At 48.3% G+C, this 19491-nt stretch overlaps 1 protein-coding gene across 3 annotated transcripts; it reads right to left on the minus strand.

The window, feature by feature from the left end:
• Nucleotides 1-3523: 3523 nt before the first annotated feature.
• On the minus strand, nucleotides 3524-18731 carry SNX11 (sorting nexin 11). Of its 3 annotated transcripts, none has more exons than XM_003780101.4 (8): nucleotides 18411-18707; nucleotides 15483-15542; nucleotides 14169-14223; nucleotides 13616-13702; nucleotides 12865-12965; nucleotides 7523-7618; nucleotides 7136-7348; nucleotides 3524-5031 (listed from the first exon to the last, which is right to left on the minus strand). In XM_003780101.4, exons 3-8 carry the CDS (start codon nucleotides 14208-14210, stop codon nucleotides 4761-4763), a joined length of 810 nt encoding a protein of 269 aa, XP_003780149.1. In that variant the 5' UTR covers nucleotides 14211-14223; nucleotides 15483-15542; nucleotides 18411-18707; the 3' UTR covers nucleotides 3524-4760. The 3 variants fall into 3 exon arrangements, with proteins under 3 accessions (XP_003780149.1, XP_002834294.1, XP_054402363.1); XM_054546388.2 differs by lacking the exon at nucleotides 15483-15542 and adding an exon at nucleotides 6693-6849 and having other exon boundaries at nucleotides 4917-5031; XM_002834248.6 differs by lacking the exon at nucleotides 15483-15542 and having other exon boundaries at nucleotides 18411-18731.
• Nucleotides 18732-19491: the final 760 nt, after the last annotated feature.

Here is a 19491-nt window from a genome sequence, read left to right on the forward strand (position 1 = left end):
ATCTCCCCTGAACAAAAGAAAAGTAAAATTATTCACTCTGCTTATTGAGTCAGGAGGACTCTGTCTCCTAGGAAGTGTATTTCTTGTTAACATTTTGAGCACAAGTTGTCTGTGTTTATTATATCTTGAGATTTGAGGTCTCCAGCTTTCCAACTCCAAATCCAATCATGGCTAAAATAGAAGTGTTTTTCCCCCCTAAGAAGTCGTATCTCTAATAAGGCCGGACTCAGTGGCTAACACCTGTAATCTCAGCACTTTGGGAGGCCAAGAAGGGCAGATCACCCGAGGTCAGGAGTTTGAGACCAGCCTGGCCAACATGGTGAAATCCCATCTCTAATAAAAATACAAAAGTTAGCCAGGCGTGGTGGTGGACACCTGTAGTCCCAGCTACTCAGGAGGCTGAGGCAGGAGAATCACTTGAACCCGGGAGGCAAGTGTTGCAGAGCCGAGAGCACGCCACTGCACTCCAGCCTGGGCAACAGAGCGAGACTCCATCTCAAAAAAAAAAAAAAGTATAGTGGGTGAGAACAGGAAAGGGGGCACTCATCCACAGTTCAAAGAAAGGTGCTTTAAACCAGACTCTGAGCCTTTTACAGAACTGAGTCCCTGCTGGCAGAGGGCCACCCCTCCAGCTTAGAATCACTGCCCAGTGTTCCACTAAGGAAGTGCTATGTCGTGCTGCAGTGGCTATGTTTGGCTTTAGCTGCGTCTCAGCTGGCTGCTCATACATAAATCCACAGACGCCACTCCAGCCTCTGATTTAATGCTCCTGCAGCCTCAGTGAGGCAGGCTGGGAGCTGGTCTATTCCCCTTTCTACCCCCAACCCCTCCTCACATCAAATCCTTCCAATTCTCACACCACTGTCCACCCCACCCCTAGGGTGTTAAGGATATTCTGCAAGAGCTGAGGCATATAAACAAATTCACATACATGGAACTAACTTAATACCCAATCAGACTGTTAAAAAGTCATGATCAGGCCGGGCGCCGTGGCTCACACCTGTAATCCTAGTACTTTGGGAGGCCAAGGCAGGCGGATTACTTGAGGTCAGGAGTTCGAGACCAGCCTGGCCAACATGGTGAAACCCCACCTCTAATAACAATACAAAAATTAGCCAGGCATGGTGGCGGACGCCTGTAATCCCAGTTACTCAGGAGGCTGAGGCAAGAGAATCACTTGAACCTGGGAGGCAGAGGTTGCAGTGAACTGAGATCATACCACTGCACTCCAGCCTGGGCAACAGAGCGAGACTCTGTCTCAAAAAAAAAAAAAAGTCATTATCACCTCCCAAGCAAAGCTAACAGAGAGGATAGGAAGTACCTTGGACTCGGTCGTGTGGATCTAAGGCCTTAGCATGAGAAAACTAAGAACTGTGAAAGAGCTCTGATTCCTGAGAACAATTCTGGAAAGCCCTGCGGGGTTGTTGTTTTTTTTCCTTGAATGTAGTGGTAGACTTTTTTTTGGGGGGGTGGTGGGGGACTTGTCTCACAGAGCTTGGAAAGTATCTCTCATGTGAACATATTCCACCATCATCTAAAAGCAAGCTTTTTAAAAAACCACACTTGGCTGGGCACAGTGGCTCACGCCTGTAATCCGAGCACTTTGGGAGGCCGAGGCAGGTGGATCACTTGAGGTCAGGAGTTCGAGACCAGCCTGGCCAACATGGTGAAACCCCGTCTCTACTAAAAATACAAAAATTAGCTGGACATGGTGGCACGCGCCTGTAGTCCTAGCTACTTGGGAGGCTGAGGCAGGAGAATCACTTGAACCCAGGAAGCGGAGGTTGCAGTGAGCCAAGATGGTGCCACTGCACTCCAGCCTGGCCACAGAGCAAGAGTCCATGTCAAAAAATAATCATAATAAATAAATAAAATAAAAATAAAAATACAAAAATTAGCCGGGTGTGGTGGCAGGCCCCTGTAATCCCAGCTACTCCGGAGGCTGAGGCAGGAGAACTGCTTGACCCCCAGAGGTGGAGGTTGCAGTGAGCCGAGATTGTACCACTGCACTCCAGCCTGGGCAGCAAAGGCTGCCCATCTCAAAAAAAAAAAAAAAAACACAAAAACATTGAGCTCAGTTTCCTCAATGAAAAAAGAAGCATATACCTAACCTACCTTCCTTGCTAGGCACTGAGAAGGGCCAATAAAATTATGCTTATAAAACTTAGTATTTTAATGTAAGAAAACACCCCCCTCACACACAAACACATTTCCTCCCACCAAACAACCCCCACAAGCTTGGAATCAGTCATCCTGGGTAATGGATGACTAGATGTGGGCCATGGAGGTATCTGACAGAAGAAAGGTGACTAAATCAGGACAGAACTTGACTCAAAACTAAATTCTAAACAAAATATTTTTATCCTACAAAACAGCTCAATGAGCCACTCCCCCCAGCTAATCCTCCACCTTTCATAGAGGTCATCCGGCCACAGTGGCTAGACCTGGGCACACGCAGGGACAGAGCAAAACAGAAGAGGGGCCTATGGCACTATCTGGATGAAGAAGGAAACTCATGTGCGCTATTTTTCTGATGACCCTAGGCTTGTATTATTAGAAAAGTGCTTTCCTTCCTAGGACTTCTCCTTCCAAGGCCTATACTCAGTTAAGAGAGAGGCTGAAAAGAGATGTTGCCTGGCCTTAGATTAACTGAGGTGCTGTTGTATGCACGCTGCTAATGGATCATTAAAAAAGCTGGGAGTCAGAAAAATCACATCCATGTCTTTGAACGGCTCCTGCTGTCCCAGCAGCCTAGCCGGCTGGCAGAACTAACTACTGAGCACCAACTCCAGGAAGAAAAGGAGCAAACAGAAGAAGGCCAACCCAGCTTGCTGTTTTTTGGCTGAGTAGGGAATTGACACAGACCACCTCCGGCTCCTGTCTGGAAGTTTCGAGATCAGAGAGCTTCAGGCACAGCTGGCTTCACAGCTGCACCATTTGGAGCATTGGGCTCATTAATATTCATGAGCCATCCCCACCAATCGGCAGAGCGGATGCCATTAGCTTAGCATCTGTCGGGTTTTTGTGAGGGTTGCACATGGAGTTTTTTTCCCCTTTTAAATGAACTTCTAACATTTTGGATTTGCCTCTGTAGGTTTTCTATCCTCGCCTTGCTCTGCTGCATCATATAAAGGAGAGACCCAGGGGAGGCGGGCAGGAAAGAGGGATGAATACCAGCCAGGGCTTTGCATCTGCCTGTTGACAAACTTTATTTCTCTTTCAGCACCTGGCACCTCAGACAGACTGCGAGGATGGAAGCAGCATCAGGTAAATTATACCTAACAAGGTTCACGCCCAGAACTGTGAGAAGAGTTGGATCCCAGCTCTTTGGAAGACAATCCTTCCTCCAGTGGTGAACTTGAGCTGCACACACAATGCAGAAGGGCTACAGAGCACAGTTCTGAAGCATTATTTCCACACTGATAAATTCATGATTTATGAAAGGAACTACTGCCAGCCCTCACTCCCTCCTTCTCTGCTACAGCTTGTTAGAACTTGTTAGACACAAATTGCAACAACAATCTTAAATACTTGCATTTTATTTCAGGCCAAAGACCCTCCACTCTGAACTAAATGCCATGACAGTCCCACAGCATAGGCTGGTAGTAAAAGAGCCCACAGACAAGGTAGGATAGCCAGAGGAGGGAGGAGTGGGCGACAGGGAGGAGAAGGATCACACACACAAACCTAAGAGTAGAGCAATACAGAATGCCTGTGGCACTCGGCTCCCACCAGCTCTGGCTCTCAGTGGAGATGAAGAATGGCAGCAGAAGGACAGAATGCCTCATTGTCTGAAGGAGAGCGTGTTGTTCCTCATCTCCATCCCCAGAGCCCTCTCTTTCAGGCAGGCAGAAACAAAGCCCTTGCACCCCACTGCACTGCGCAACACAGCAGAGATGCTGGCGGCGGAAGCTCTGGAGGCAGGGAGCTGTTACCAAAGGAGAAGAAAAGGATTCCAAAAAGAAAGGAGCCCACTCTAACCCTGTAGCAAAGATAGCCACATCTCCGCTTTATAACCAGAAGAGACAGTAACAGCCCCAGACAGCCTTTCCCAAAATAAAGGCCCCTGGGCTGTTACTGTTCTCTCTGGCTGTGGCCAGCCACTTCTCTCTCATGCATGACCATGAGCTGTTGTGCAGGTCTCAGGCTCCACTCAGCCAGGATAAGGTCTCGGGACATAAATCCCCAGCAGGAGGAGTCACAGCACCAGTTCCATTCAGTGGTATCAGTGAAAGAAAAAGCAAGGAGGTGGGAAAGTAAATATTCATCCCCCTGTCCATGCAAGGAGGTAGGCAAGAGGCCAGCCTCCCAGAAACAAAGTGCTCTAGGGCTACAGCAAAAACTGAAGCCAGCCAAGATGGGGATACAACATAACCACTCCTGTTGGGATGATGTTCAATATGGCAGCTTAGAATTTGCCACATACAGGTCCCCAAAACAGGTCACCTGAGGAGATACTCCTGGTCCTACATACAAATGACCTGCAGAAACTCAGATCCCAGGAGAGTAATATGGGGTTCTGTTCAAAATCAACAGCCCCTGTGTCTTATGTTTAACTTACAAACATCTGCACAGTATTTGTTCCCATGGAAGAGGCATAAGGGGCTGTTATGACTGACCTCTGTCGATCAGCCCAAGCAGAGGCGACTAGAAGACACTAAGCAGCCCAGCCTCCCACATACCTGCCCTGTGCCCAGTCCCACCTGAGTAAGTCTCCTGGCCCGCATCTTCTCTGACCATCTCAGAGCAGAACCCAGAGCTCACTTTTCCAAAACTGTTTCTAACTGACCAGGGTCCAAAGGCACAGCATGGTCCCCTCCCACAGCCCTCCTCACAGACTGAAGAGTGGAGGTTCCCTCTTTGGGTCTTCCAAAATCACAGCATAATGGTGAGAGGGGTGGGAGAGTGGGACTTTCCAAGGAAGGAACCTCAGAGTCAACAACTGGAGCCCACACTTCTAAATGGTCCTTTTCTTCACTGGGAGGCGGTGAGGGAGAGTTCCTCCTACCCGATCTTGGAAGAAAGCAGCAACTGGAAAAGAGTGGGAAAGGGAAAAGAAAGGTATGAACAGCTTGGGTAACATAGGGAGACTCCGTCTCGACAAAAAAAAATAAATTAGCCAGGGATGTTGGCATGTGCCTGTAATCCCAACTACTCAGGAAGCTGAGGCCAGAAGACTGCTTGAGCCTGGGAGGTCAAGGCTGCAGTGAGTTATGATTACACCACTGCACTTCAGCCTGGGCAACAGAGTGAGACTCCGTCTCAGAAAAAAAAGAGTATGAACATATAAACAAAAATGAATGGAAAGGGAAGTCTCTCTGAGCCTATTCTGACTCAGGAGGCTGCCCGATTAAAAAAAAAAAAATGGCTGGGCATGGTGAATTATTTGAGTCTGGGAGGTGGAGACCAGCCTGGGCAACCTGGTGAAACCCTATCTCAATTTAAAAAAATAAAAAGAGGCTGGGCGCGGTGGCTCACACCTGTAACCCCAGCACTTTGGGAGGCCGAGGTGGGCGGATCACGAGGTCAGGAGATCGAGACCATCCTGGCTAACACGGTGAAACCCCATCTCTACTAAAAATACAAAAAAAATTAGCCGGGCATGGTGGCGGGCACCTATAGTCCCAGCTACTCGGGAGGCTGAGGCAGGAGAATGGCGTGAACCCAGAAGGCGGAGCTTGCAGTGAGCTGAATCGCGCCACTGCACTCCAGCCTGGGCAACACAGCAAGACTCTATCTCAAAAAAAAAAAAAAAATGGCCAGGTGCGATGGCTCACACCTGTAATCCCAGCACTTTGGGAGGCTGAGACGGGTGGATCACCTGAGGTCAGAAGTTCGAGACCAGCCTGGCCAACATGGCGAAACCCTATCTCTACTAAAAATACAAAAACTTAGCTGGGTGTGGTGTCGGGTGCCTGTAATCCCAGCTACTAGGGAGGCTGAGGCAGAAGAATTGCTTGAACCTGGGTGGCGGAGGTTGCAGTGAGCTGAGATCGTGCCACTGCATTCCAGCCTGGGTAACAGAGCAAGACTCTGTCTCAAAAAAAAAAAAAAAAAAAAAAAAAAAAAAGAACAGATAAATGCATGCAAGTGAATGGATAAACAAAATGTGGTATATAGCGCCATATAAATGGACTGTTATTTAGCCATAAAAATGGGGGAAAAAAAGAGAAAAAAAAAGTAATGAAGTAATGACACATGATAAAATACAAATGAACCTTGAAAACATTGTTAGATGAAAAAAGCCAGTTACAAAAGACCACAAATCATATGACTCCATTTGTGTAAATGTCCAAAATAGACAAATGCATAGACAGAGAAAGTAGACTAGTGGTTGCCAGGAGCTGGGGGGGAGGGAAGGACAGGGGAGTCACTACTCATGGGTACAGGGTTTCTTTCGGGGTGATGAAAATGTTCTAAAATTGACTGTGGTGGCTGACAGTTATACAACCCTGTGACTATATTAAAAACTACTGAACTGTATCTAAAAAGGTAAACTTTATGGCAGGTAAATTGTATGTCAATAAAGCTATTAGGCCAGGCACAGTGGCTCACGCCAGTAATCCTAGCACTTTGGGAGGCAGAGGCAGGCGGATCACCTAAGGTCAGGTGTTTGAGACCAGCCTGGCCAACATGACAAAATCCCGTCTCTACTAAAAATACAAAACTTAGCCAGGTGTGGTGGCACTTGCCTGTAATCCCAGCTACTCGGGAAGCTGAGGCAGGAGAATTGCTTGAACCCAGGAGGCAGAGGTTGCAGGAGAATCACTTGAACCCAGGAGGCAGAGGTTGCAGTGAGCTGAGATCACGCCACTGCACTCCAGCCTGGGCGAAAGAGTGAGCGTCCGTCTCCACACAAAAAAATAAATAAATAAAAAGGGAGGGAGGAGGAATAAAAAACCGAATAAATGAGAAAGCTTTCCCTTCTTTCTCCCCAGGTTTCAGTAGGAGCCCCTGCTACCCAGTGGTGGGTTAACACAGACCCACCTGGATAGAAAGCCACGCACCCAAAGAACAAGAAAGGCTGTGAAAGGCTACCAATGCTATGACATTACTTTCCCTAACAAATGGACACCTCTCTGGTCTAGGTTATAGCAAACCTAGCCCCTGCTATCTCAAAGAGTACTCCAGTTACCTCTTAGGGTGGTCTCCTTTAGCCAGGTGAGAAGAGCTCTGCCTCTCTTCCTGGGCCCAGCCACAGTTTGACATAGCATATCGAAGAATGGCATCAGACACAGTCATGGTACTTCGGCCCTGGACACAGGCTTCTATCTCAGGCACCGAGAGCTGGCTTTGCAGGAAGAGGTGCAACTGGCTGTCTGACAGGAGAACCACACTCTGCAGGACCCTGGGGAAAACACAGGTAGCACGACACAGAGCATCATCCTGAGGAACTGCTCTCCATTCCCCATCCTCTGAAGAACTTCTGGCTACCTGAGCAGGGAGCTCTATCCTGCCTGGCACATTCCTCCACCCCTGCTTCCTCCCTCGGTGGCCAGCACCAGCCGTTCTGTCCACTCACTTTTCAAGGAAGTGCTGCAGACCTTGTCGTCGCTTCTCAATGAACTCATCTGAGGTGCTGAAGAAGGTTGACTTCCCAGGAAGTTCAGGAACAGGCCTGTGTAGCCACATGATATAACATCCATGATAAGTGTAACATCTAAGATAGTCATTCTAGCCTCTGATCAAGGAAATCCCCTTGAAAAGAGGCCTAATCAATACAAATAGCTATTTTTTTTTTTTTTGAGATGGAGTCTCACTCTATCGCCCAGGCTGGAGTGTAGTGGTACAATCTCGGCTTACTGCAACCTCAGCCTCCCAAGTAACTGGGATTACAGGTGCAGGCCACCACACTCAGCTAATTTTTTGTATTTTTAGTAGAGACGGGGTTTCACCATGTTAGCCAGGATGGTCTTGATCTCCTGACCTCGTGATCCCTGACCGCCTCAGCCTCCCAAAGTGCTGGGATTACAGGCGTGAGCCACCGTGCCTGGCCCCAATTAGCTTTTAATAAGGGGTGGTGCTAACATTGACTGCATGCCAAGTGTCAAGCCAGACTGTGCTAAATGTTTTATAAACATGATTTCATTTAGTCATCCCAAAACTCTGTGAGAAAGATATTAACTCACTTCAGATCAGAGAAGTTAAGTAAATTTCTCACTGTTACACAGCTGGTAAGCAGCAAAGCTCATATCAGAACCAGATTTATGACTATAAAACCCATGCTGATACATTATTTTTGTCTGTTTGATTTTAGAGACAAGGTATTGCTTTCCAAGCTGCTGTCTCCAGGTTGCTCAGGCTGGAGCGCAGTAGCATAATTGTGAGCATAGCTCACCGCAGCCTCAAATTCCTGGGATCAAGTAATCCTCCTGCATCAGCCTCCAGAATAACTATGACTACAGGCACGTGCCACTGTGTGCACCTAATTTATTTATTTATTTACTTATGTATCTGTAGAGACAGAGTATTGGTCTGTTGCCCAGGCTGGTCTCAAACTCCTGGCCTCAAGTGATCCTCCTTCCTTAATCTCCCAAAGCACTGGAATTACATGTGTGAGCCACAAAGCCGAGCCACACTATGTTGTTTATGAAACCCACTCCCGGCTTGGTGCCATGGTTCATGCCTGTAATCCTGGCACTTTGGGAGGCCGAGGTGGGCAGATCACTTGAGCTCAGGAGTTCAAGACCACCTTGGGCGACATGGTGAAACCTCATCTCTCCTTAAAAAAAAAAAAAAACAGCCGGGCGCGGTGGCTCACACCTGTAATCCCAGCACTTTGGGAGGCCAAGGCGGGTGGGGTTCATGAGGTCAGAAGATCGAGACCATCCTGGCTAACACGGTGAAACCCCGTCTCACTAAAAATAGAAAAAACTAGCCGGGCGTGGTGGCAGGCACCTGTAGTCCCAGCTACTCGGGAGGCTGAGGCAGGAGAATGGCGTGAACCCGGGAGGCGGAGCTTGCAGTGAGCTGAGATCTTGCCATTGCACTCCAGCCTGGGCAACAAGAGTGAAACTCTGTCTCAAAAAAAAAAAATTAAAAAAACAAATAAAAATAAAAATACATAATTAGCAGGACATGGTGGCACATGCCTGTAATCCCCAGCTACTCGGGAGGCTGAGGCATGGGAATTGTTTAAACCTGTGAGGCGGTGGTTGCAGTGAGCCAAGATCAAGCCATTGCACTCCAGCCTGGGCAACAAGAGCGAAACTCCATCTCAAAAAAAAAAAAAAAAAAGAGAAAAGAAAAGAAAATTAGTAGGGCGTGGTGGTGTACCCCTGTAATCCCAGCTACTCAGGAGGCTGAGGAAGGAGAATCACTTGAACCTGGGAGGTTGAGGTTGCAGTGAGCCGAGATCACACCACTGCAAACACTCCAGCCTGCATGACGGGACAAGAGCAAGACTCCATCTCAAAAAAAAAAATAAAGGCCGGGCGCAGTGGCTCACACCTGTAATCCCAGCACTTTGGGAGGACAAGGCGGGTAGATCATGAGGTCAGGAGTTGGAGACCAGCCTGACCAAAATGGTGAAACCCCGTCTCTACTAAAAATACAAAAATTAGCCAGCCGTGGTGGTGCATACCTGTAATCCCAACTGCTCAGGAGGCTGAGGCAGGAGAATCCCTTGAACCTAGGAGGTGCAGTGAGCCGAGATCGCACCACTACACTCTAGCCTGGGTGACAGAGCAAGACTCCGCCTCAAAAAATAAAAAAAAAAAAGAAATCCACACCCACCATCAGCTATTATTTTTAAAAAGGAAGAAACTGGAGTGGGACGCAGTGGCTCACAACTGTAATCCCAACAACTTGGGAGACTGAGGCAGGAGGATCACTTGAGGCCAAGGAGTTTGAGAGACCAGCCTGGGCAACAAAGTGAGACCTTTCTCTACAAAAAATACAAAAATTAGCTGAGCATGGTGGCACATACCTGTAGTCCCAGCTACTTGGGAGGCTGAAGTGGGAGAATCCCTTGACCCCAGGCGTTTGAGGCTGCTGAGGCTCACATTTTTTTTGTAGTTGTTGTTGTTGTTTTTGAGACAGTCTCGCTCTGTCACCAGGCTGGAGTGCAGTGGCACAATCTCAGCTCACTGCAACCTCTGCCTCCCAGGTTCAAGCAATTCTCTGCCTCAGCCTCCTGAGTAGCTGGGATTACAGGCGCCCACCACCACACCCGGCTAATTTTTTGTATTTTTAGTAGAGATGGGTTTCACCAAGACCATTGTGGCCAGGCTGGTCTTGAACTCCTGACCTCGTGATCCACCTGCCTCAGCCTCCCAAAGTGCTGGGCGTGAGCCACCGCGACCAGCAGAGTCTCACATAGCTAAGCTCCATCTCAAAAAAAAAAAAAAGAAAAGAAAAACAAAACAGAAAAAACAGGCCAGGCTGGAGGATATAGGATTTGTCAGGGGAACGGAGTTTCACTTGGTTCATTAGGGCCTGCCCCAGGACAACAGCCTCATCAGTTCCACATGTTAACTGACTTGGTCACTCAACCGGCCACCTATCACCACTGAGTAGTCAGTGGCCATCCTACAGCAAAATCACTGCTGTAATTCTCTCCACTTTCAGGAATTGTTTGGCAGGTGGGTGTGAGGAGTAAATAATAACTGCCTTCCCTAGGCTCTCATATGTCTCTGGAAAAGGACCTCTGTATTAAAAGGGAAAAAAAAATCATTATTTTTACATGTGGAGTGGATGGAAACACTATCTGTCAAATAAGTCCAGGTGCTTAAAATTTTCTGATAAGCAGATTTAAACTGTTTAAAATGTTAGCTGTATATTTGTTGAGCTCTAGACATATATGCATATAAAGAAAGAAAAATATTTTTGATGTTAGTTTGGCTTTGTTAGGTAAAAATACTCGAAATTAGATTCTACTTTTTTCACTGACTTGAAAGTATGATTTAAGAACATATATCTGGCCGGGTGCAGTGGCTCACGCCTGTAATCCCAGCACTTTGGGAGGCCGAGGCAGGCGGATTGCCTGAGGTCGGGAGTTCGAGACCAGCCTGGCTAGCATGGTAAAACCCTGTCACTACTAAAAACACAAAAATTAGCTGGGCGTAGGGGTAGGCACCTGTAATCCCAGCTACTCGGGAAGCTGAGGCAGGAGAATCTCTTGAGGCAGAGGTAGCAGTGAGCCGAGATCACACCACTGTACTCCAGCCTGGGCAACAGAGTGAGACTCTGTCTCCAAAAAAAAGAAAAAAGAAAAAAGGCGGAGCATGGTGGCTCACGTCTGTAATCCCAGCACTTTGGGAGGCCAGGGCAGGTGGATCACCAGGTCAGTTCAAGACCAGCCTGGCCAGGCTGGGTGTGGTGGCTCACACCTGTAATCCTAGCACTTAGGGAGGCCAAGATGGGTGGATTGCCTGAGCTCAGGAGTTTGAGACCAGCCTGGGCAACATGGTAAAACCCCGTCTCTACTAAAATATAAAAAAAGTCAGCCGGGTGTGGTGGCAGGCGCCTGTAATCCCAGCTACTCGGAAGGCTGAGGCACGAGAATTGCTTGAGCCTGGGAGGTGGAGGGTGTCACTGCACTCCAGCCTGGGCAACAAAGTGAAACTCTGTCTCAAAAAAAAAAAAAAAAAAAAGCAAAAAAAAAACCCAGCCTGGCCAAGATGGTAAAACCCTGTCTCCACTAAAAATACAAAAACTTAGCTGGGCATGGTGGTGAGCCCCTGTAATTCCAGCTACTCGGGAGGCTGAGGCAGAGAACTGCTTGAACCCGGGAGGCGGAGGTTGCAGTAAGACGAGACTGTACCACTGCACTCCAGCCTGGGCAACAGAGCGAGACTCCATCTCAAAAAAAAAAAAAAGCCTGGGCATGGTGCCTCACGCCTGTAATCCTAGCAACTTTGGGAGGCTGAGGCAGGCGGATCACCTGAGGTCGGGAGTTCAAGACTAGCCTGACCAACATGGAGAAACCCCATCTCTACTAAAAATACAAAATTAGCCGGGAGTGGTGGCGCATGCCTGTGATCCCAGCTACTCAGGAGGCTAAGGCAGGAGAACCTCTTGAACCCGGGAGGTGGAGGTTGCGGTGAGCCGAGATCGCACCCGGGCAACAAGAGCAAAACTCAGTCTCAAAAAAAGAAAAAGAACATATTTCCCAGCCAGGAGTGGTGGCTCACGCCTGTAATCCCAGCACTTTGGGAGGCCGAGACGGGTGGATCACTTGAGTCCAGGAGTTTGAGACCAGCCTGGCCAACACGGAGAAACCCCATCTCTACTAAAAATATAAAAATTAGGCAGGCATAGTGGCGGGCACCTGTAATCCCAGCTACTTGGGAGGCTGAGGCAGAGAGAATTGCTTCAACCTGGGAGGTGGAGGTTGCAGTGAGATGAGATCATGCAGTTGCACTCCAGCCTAGGCAACAGAGCAAGACTCCATCTCAAAAAAAAAAAAAACATTATTTCCCAGCTGGGCCTGGTGGCTCACACCTGTAATCCCAACAATTTGGAAGGCCAAAGCAGGAGGACTGCTTGAGCCCAGGAGTTCAAGACCACCCTAGTAACATAGGGAGACCCCCATCTCTACAAAAATATTTTCCAAATTAGGCAAGTGTGGTGGCATGCACCTGTAGTCCCAGCCACTCGGGAAGCTGGGGTGGGAGGATTGCTAGAACCCAGGAGGTTGAGGCTGCAGTGAGCCATGATCACACCACTGCACTCCAGCCTCCGTAACAAAGCAAGACCCTATGTCAAAAAAAAAAACCCAAAAAACAAAAAAAGAAACAATATATTTCCCAATTTCCTTAGTGCCTGGTATGTTGCAAGTTCTCTTCATTGTCAACTCCAGTTCCTACATAAGCACCCAAAAAGCCAGTCACAGACCCAAGAAGGAAGCAAGAGCAAACTCACACCAAACCAGCATTTCTCTGTAGCTGCTTTCTCAGCCACACGAACTCACGGTAGCGGCGCCGCACACAGGAAGTCTTGGCAGTAAAGGCTTTGCTGTTGGTCTATACATGAAAGCACATGAAGCACATGAAAAGGGTTTAGTGGAAAAAGACAAGTTCACATGAGCTCCCTATCATTGCTTTCACTAAGGAGCCATGCCATCAGGCCAGAGACCTGATCAGGTCCCCAACTAGAACAAGGTGCCACCAGGCAGCCCAAAAGCAACTCAAAGACATACCTCAAGCTCTCTTTCCTTTCCTCCCTCCCTTTTTTCTAAGTCTTCTGTCTTGGGTCCACCAGATACACTCAAAAATAGGTTACACCTTGACCTGCGTGGTGGCTCACGCCTATAATCCCAGCACTTTGGGAGGCCAAGGAGGGTGGATCACTTGAGGTCAGCAGTTCAAAACCAGCCTGGCCAACATGATGAAACCCCGTCTCTACTAAAAAAATATATATTCAAAATTAGCTGGGCGTGGTGGCACATGCCTGTAATCCCAGCTACTTGGGAGGCTGAGGCAGGAGAATCACTTAAACCTGGGAGGCGGAGGTTGCAGTAAGCCGAGATCACCCCACTGCACTCCAGCCTAGGCAACAAGAGCAAAACTCCATCTCAAAAAAAAAAAAAAAAAAAAAAAAAAGGTTACACCTCAGTACAAGCCCCTCAGCCCTGCAGAGCGCTGACCCCAATACAGAAGCTTGATATACTCACATGAAGGAATATCTTATAATCCACATAAGAGTTCCAGGAGCCCTCATTCTGCACTCGGGGGTCCTGAACACGCACTGTAATCACCTCCTGTAGGTAAGAAAAGCTCCCTCAGCTTCAGCCACACAGCAAGGCAGCTCTGACAACACAGGTTGCTAGATTTTTCCACCCAACACCAACTTTCATTTATTCAATTCAACTTTCATTCACTCAATTCAGTCACTCAATTCAACAAATTTTTACTGAGCCCCACTATGTGTCAGACACTGTTCTAGGCACTGGGGATAAAGCATGAACAAGAGACGTAAGTCCCTGCCCCCATGAAGCTTACATTCCAGTATATTCCAATCAAAGGAAAATTTAGTCAGAATGGAACCCCATTTCCTAGGAATGCCTCTGCTATTGATTTCTTTCTCCTGACTTTATTCTGAGTTCATCAGAACCACCAAAGTAATACTGCAGGTAATGATTAATGATTTGCATCTCTGTGTCCTCTTTCCTCCTAAATCCCCTCTCCAACTTTTACCCACCTGTTCTCTGGAGACCACACTCTTACCTCCTGTTCTTGGTTCTCCGACATCCTACACGAAAAGCCCATTGGAAGGAAACATCTGATGAGGGACAGAGGATACAGGATCAAGGTTAGTATGCCTCTGTTCTTATCATTCTTTACCAGGGAAAACCCTGAAAGTTTTTAATAGACCCCTGTGGGGAAACCCAGGCAACACTTTTTGTTCTTGTAAAACTTAAGAGGAAGCAAAAAAAAATCCCCATTAGCTCAATGCCAAGCTAAAAGGCCCTGGGGGATTTGCCTCCCTTCTCAGACCAGGCCCTCAACTAGGCCACCTCTCCCCAAAGCGTGTTGGAGTCCACAGAAAGTTTGTCACACACAGCCAGAACAGGCGGGTCCAGATGTAAAACTTTTGCCTTGAAGAATGCAGGCACAACAGGGTCTGGTGAGCACTCACATCACTGCATTTTTTTTTTTTTGAGACGGAGTTTCACTCTTGTTGCCCAGGCTGGAGTGCAATGGCACAATCTCAGCTCACCGCGACCTCTGTCTCCTGGGTTCAAGCAATTCTCCTGCCTCAGTCTCCCGAGTAGCTGGGATTACAGGCACGTGCCACCACACCCGGCTAATTTTGTATTTTTAGTAGAGACGGGGTTTCTCCATGTTGGTCAGGCTGGTCTCGAACTCCTGACCTCAGGTAATCCGCCCTCCTCGGCCTCCTAAAGTGCCGGGATTACAGGCGTGAGCCACCGCGCCCTGCCAGATCACAGCTTTGAAATTGAGCCTAACAGCGCCCCCTCCCGGCTGTTTAGAGACAACCAAGTCCCCACAAACACCAATGCTTCTGCATTTCTCCCAGTCTCACTAACAATCAGTCAACTCCCCACAGGTGAATCATAGAGCTAGTGCACTCCAAGGAGCACCTGAGTGGGTTGCCCAGTTGGGACCTTCCCCTTATCCAATCCATACTCCGGAACCCGAGCCAACTGTTCTAATTACTTCCTCTCCTGACATGCCATCCGGTTTCTACTTCTGCCCAAGCACCGCACAGCTGCACAGGTCGACTCAGGATGCGTTCTGCTCCTTTGTAAAGATTCATTAAAGCCTCAGCCCCTGATTTTCCCCAATGTGGCAGTTTACATGTATAGCGACATCACCCACTCCGACAAGGGGACCATGAAGGCTGCAGCACAGGGTTACTCAAGTCCAGTGGGGCCCATGATGTCACCTTCTGTTAAAATACAGCACTAATCTTGTTACTTCTAGAACTATTCCAACAGCATCCACCCTGGCTGCCACCTCCACCCCCTTCTCTCTTAAGAGAGAAACAATAAGGTTTAATTTCCTTTTCCAATTTACCTTGAAATGAAAACTGACTTCAGCCAATATGTACTGCCAACAAATGATCCAGGCTGGCTCCTGGGAAAACAAGACTATCTCTAATATCTCTAAGCCCTCCCTCTCCTCCCCCCCATACCCATTCACATACCCACTCATTTTTACAGTGCCACAATTAATTTTAAACACATTCTCTTATTAGTTCTGCCTTACCATTAGAAGACTGTGTAATGAGTTTCCTTCTATTTTATGTTTTGCTAACACAAGGCTAACATTTCAAAAGAAGGGGAACTCATTTACACCATGAAATTAGCAAAGCAAACCGCTTTTTCAATTCTCTCCAATATACCAGAAGTATCTCCATAGACAAACACTGCATGCAGAAATGAAGCTGCATGGTCCATGACAAAATTGGGCTACACAATATTGAGCAAACCCAAGGTTTTGTGATTTCAGTACCATCTTAAATGGTATTCTTGCTGACAATCTGATTTTTATCTGATGCAGCCACCACCTCCAAGGGGTCCTGAACTGAAAGGTGGGAAATTCCAATTCCATAACAACCCATATTAATCCATATTAATATTCCAGATATCAGTCAAATGTCTGAGACCAAAAAGAGCAGACCTATTTGCTGTGAACAGTGAACCTCCTTAAGTGTTTTTTTCTCTTCTCTTTGCAGGCATTGGGATAAACTGCCAGCACAGGAGCAGAGAGTTAAATATTCTGAAGTGTCTTTAAACAAAACTAACAATGGGAAAGACGATAACAAGGAAATCACAGTCATCCACTCAGTGGAGCTCATACATCTTTTGTGCCTTGAAAAAGGTTTGTCAAATTCAGGACCATAATTTAGGAACGAAATGATCATCATACCCTTGGTCTCAGGAAGAGTTTGCACAGGGCCCTGCGCTACCTTCATGAAGAAATTCTTCTTTCCTTTGGGGTCAATACCACTCAGAAACAAATAGCTATGAACTGGCTTTTAAAAAACCTCCCGACACCAGCCTGGCCAACATAATGAAACTCCATCTCTACTAAAAATACAAAAAATTATCTGGGCGTGGTGGCAGGCGCCTGTAATCCCAGCTACTTGGGAGACTGAAGCAGGAGAATCGCTTGAACCCGGGAGGCGGAGGTTGCAGTGAGCCGAGATCGCGCCACTGCACTCCAGCCCAGTTGACAGTGCAAGACTCCGTTGTCAAAAAACAAAAAACAAAAAACAAAAAACCTCCAGATGGGCCGGGTGCGGTGGCTCATGTCTGTAATCCCAGCACTTTGGGAGGCCGAGGCGGGCGAAATACGAGGTCAAGAGATTGAGACCATCCTGGCCAACATGGTGAAACCCCTTCTTTACTAAAAATACAAAAATTAGCTGGGCATGGTGGCGCATGCCTGTAGTCCCAGCTACTCGGGAGACTGAGGCAGGAGAATCAGTTGAACCCAGGAGGTGGAGGTTGCAGTGAGCGGAGATCGCGCCACTGCACTCCAGCCTGGCAACAGAATGAGACTCCGTCTCAAAAAAAAAAAAGAAAGTTTCAGTTGTAACTGTCCGTAAAAATAGTGGGCCAGCCCAGTGGCTCACACATGTAATCCAACACTTTGGGAAGCTGAAGCGGGCAGAACACTTGAGGCCAGGAGTTCAAGAACAGCCTGGCCAACACGGCAAAACTCTGTCTCTACTAAAAATACAAAAATTAGCTGGGCATGGTGGCGCAGGCCTGTACTCCCAGCTACTCGGGAGACTGAGGCATGAGAATCACTGGAACCTAGGAGGCGGAGGCTGCAGTGAGCCAAGATCACACCACTGCACTCCAGCCTGGGCGACAGAGCGAGACCCTGTCTCAGAAAAAAACAAACACTGGAACAAATACAAAAACCTAGACACCAAGTAGTAATTTCTAGCAACCACTATTCTCCATTAGATTCCTCCCCACAGATACCACTCCTCAAAAGAAAAAGCTCAGTTCTGCCTCTGGAGAAGCAGCAGGAAGTTCCTAACTCTAGTTCTCTGATCTGGGAGATGGATCTGTACGTCATCCAAATAAGGCTAAAGTCAGTGACCATAGCTAGTTACATAACTTAGTGTTAACTACATTTCCTGGGCCCTTTCAACCACATCTGAAGTTTCCGTTACTGTCTTCACCTGTACCAGCACCAGTAGCTCTGGTGAGTACCCGATTGTTTGCTGTTTACAAAGTAGATTCATCGTAAAGCTTTCTAATATAGTAACAATGCAAGGCTTTAGTCTCACCATTTATTTTCTCTCCCATTTAAACAACTTCAAGAGACAGGTTAAGAAACAAATCAGGTGATAAAAGTAGATGGAACTACTGAGACTACCGTCCCTTCTTACTCAATCTTGAGACTTTAGTGCCAGATGGCAGAGAGCAATTCAAAAAGCTCTCCCTCCAATTATAAATATCACAGGTACTAAATAGAGGAAGCTCCCAGTTCTGACCAAGCTCTGTGTAATCTCAACCAAGCAGTTATGCTCCATCTTTTTGTCCATCTCTAACCGACTCCTTTCACTTGGAAAGTAAGTAACAAAGGCGACCACAATCACCGCAAGTCTCCCGTGTCCACGTAAAATACTCGCCATTGCCCCCAGTCTTAGCCATTTAAGTAAATGTCCCCAGAGTCTTTTACTACGGCCACTCCTCCTCCATTCTCAACAAACTAGGACCGAAAGGGCCACATGGTCCTTCTTTCTTTCCGATTAAGCTTGGGGAGTAAGAAGTGAAAGATATACTTTGAAGGTAAACTGAAAAGCCAGGTTTCCTTTCTGGGATCCCGAGCAAGCCCTTGCCTTAATCCCGGGTGGTAAGAGACCCTCCCTAGGATGTAAAGCGATGCCACCATCCCGAGTGCCACTACTGAAGCTCAAGCCCACGCCCCCTCACAGGAGAGCAGCACCCACTCCCCGGGGCCCCGCCCACGCCCTCTCACCTGAGAACAGCACCAGCTCCCCACAGCGACACCGCCCGCGCCCCACCATATAGCCAGATCACGGCTTCTCCTTCCGGGTGAGTCGCCGGTGCCCCGGTGCACGACGGGAGACGCCCCAATCCCGGGTGCCCGGGACGCCCCGCCCCTACAGGCCCGGGCTCTTAGTGGGATTCCCGCTTCCGAACAGCGCGGCTCCGCTGGCCAAGGCCCCGGACTGGAGTCGGGATCCCCCCTCCACTCACTTGGGACGCTAGAGAGTGGACGCAGGTGCCGGGTGAGGGACGGTGAATGGATATCCAATCTGGGGCCGCGTTCCGCCCACTGTCAGGGGAAGCCAATCAGCGGCCAGGGGGCGTCAGCGACGGTCAGCCAGTGGGTCCCGGGAGCCTCAGAGGGGTGTGAGGGGGTTGTTACTCTTGTTCCCGCTATGCGAGGGATAGTCTGCAGTGTGGGAGGTTCGGGGCTTTAGGAAGCCCACATCCCTAGATCCTCACTAAGTCCCGAGAGCCACCATTTGAACCTCGTAGTTTGCTGTTCCCCAGCGGAGCTATCAAGGGGACTCCGATTCAGATTCGTAAAGCCACGGACCGATTGTCAGAATGAAAGTCAGACTCGAGAGGGTCCGGCGACTCAGATTGCTCACACCGAAACAAACTCGAAGCAATATCATGCAGCTAGGGAGCAAGAGAAAGCCGTTCAATGTGTTGAAGGCTTTTGCGGTGGTCTTTTAACAACTTATTTAAAGATAATTTCAGCAAGCCTAACGCGGTGGCTCACGCCTGTAATCCCAATACTATTAGGGAGGCCGAGGCGGGAGGATCACTTGAGGCCAGGCTTGAGACACGCCCTACCAACTTAGGGAGACCCTCGCCTCTGCAAAAAATTTTAAAAATTAGCTGGGCATGGTGGCACGCGCCTGTAGTCCCAGCTACTCAGGAGGCTGAAACAGGAGGATGGCTTGAACCCAGGGGTTCGAGGCTGCAGTGAGCCCTGATCACTGCAGAGCAAGACCCTGTCTGAAAAAAAGAGAGAGAGCTAAAAGGAAGAAAAGAAAGAAAAGAAAGGCGCCGGGCACAGTGCC

This window comes from Pongo abelii, chromosome 19 (assembly GCF_028885655.2).
Source record: "Pongo abelii isolate AG06213 chromosome 19, NHGRI_mPonAbe1-v2.0_pri, whole genome shotgun sequence".
Classification (NCBI taxonomy): Eukaryota; Metazoa; Chordata; class Mammalia; order Primates; family Hominidae; genus Pongo; species Pongo abelii.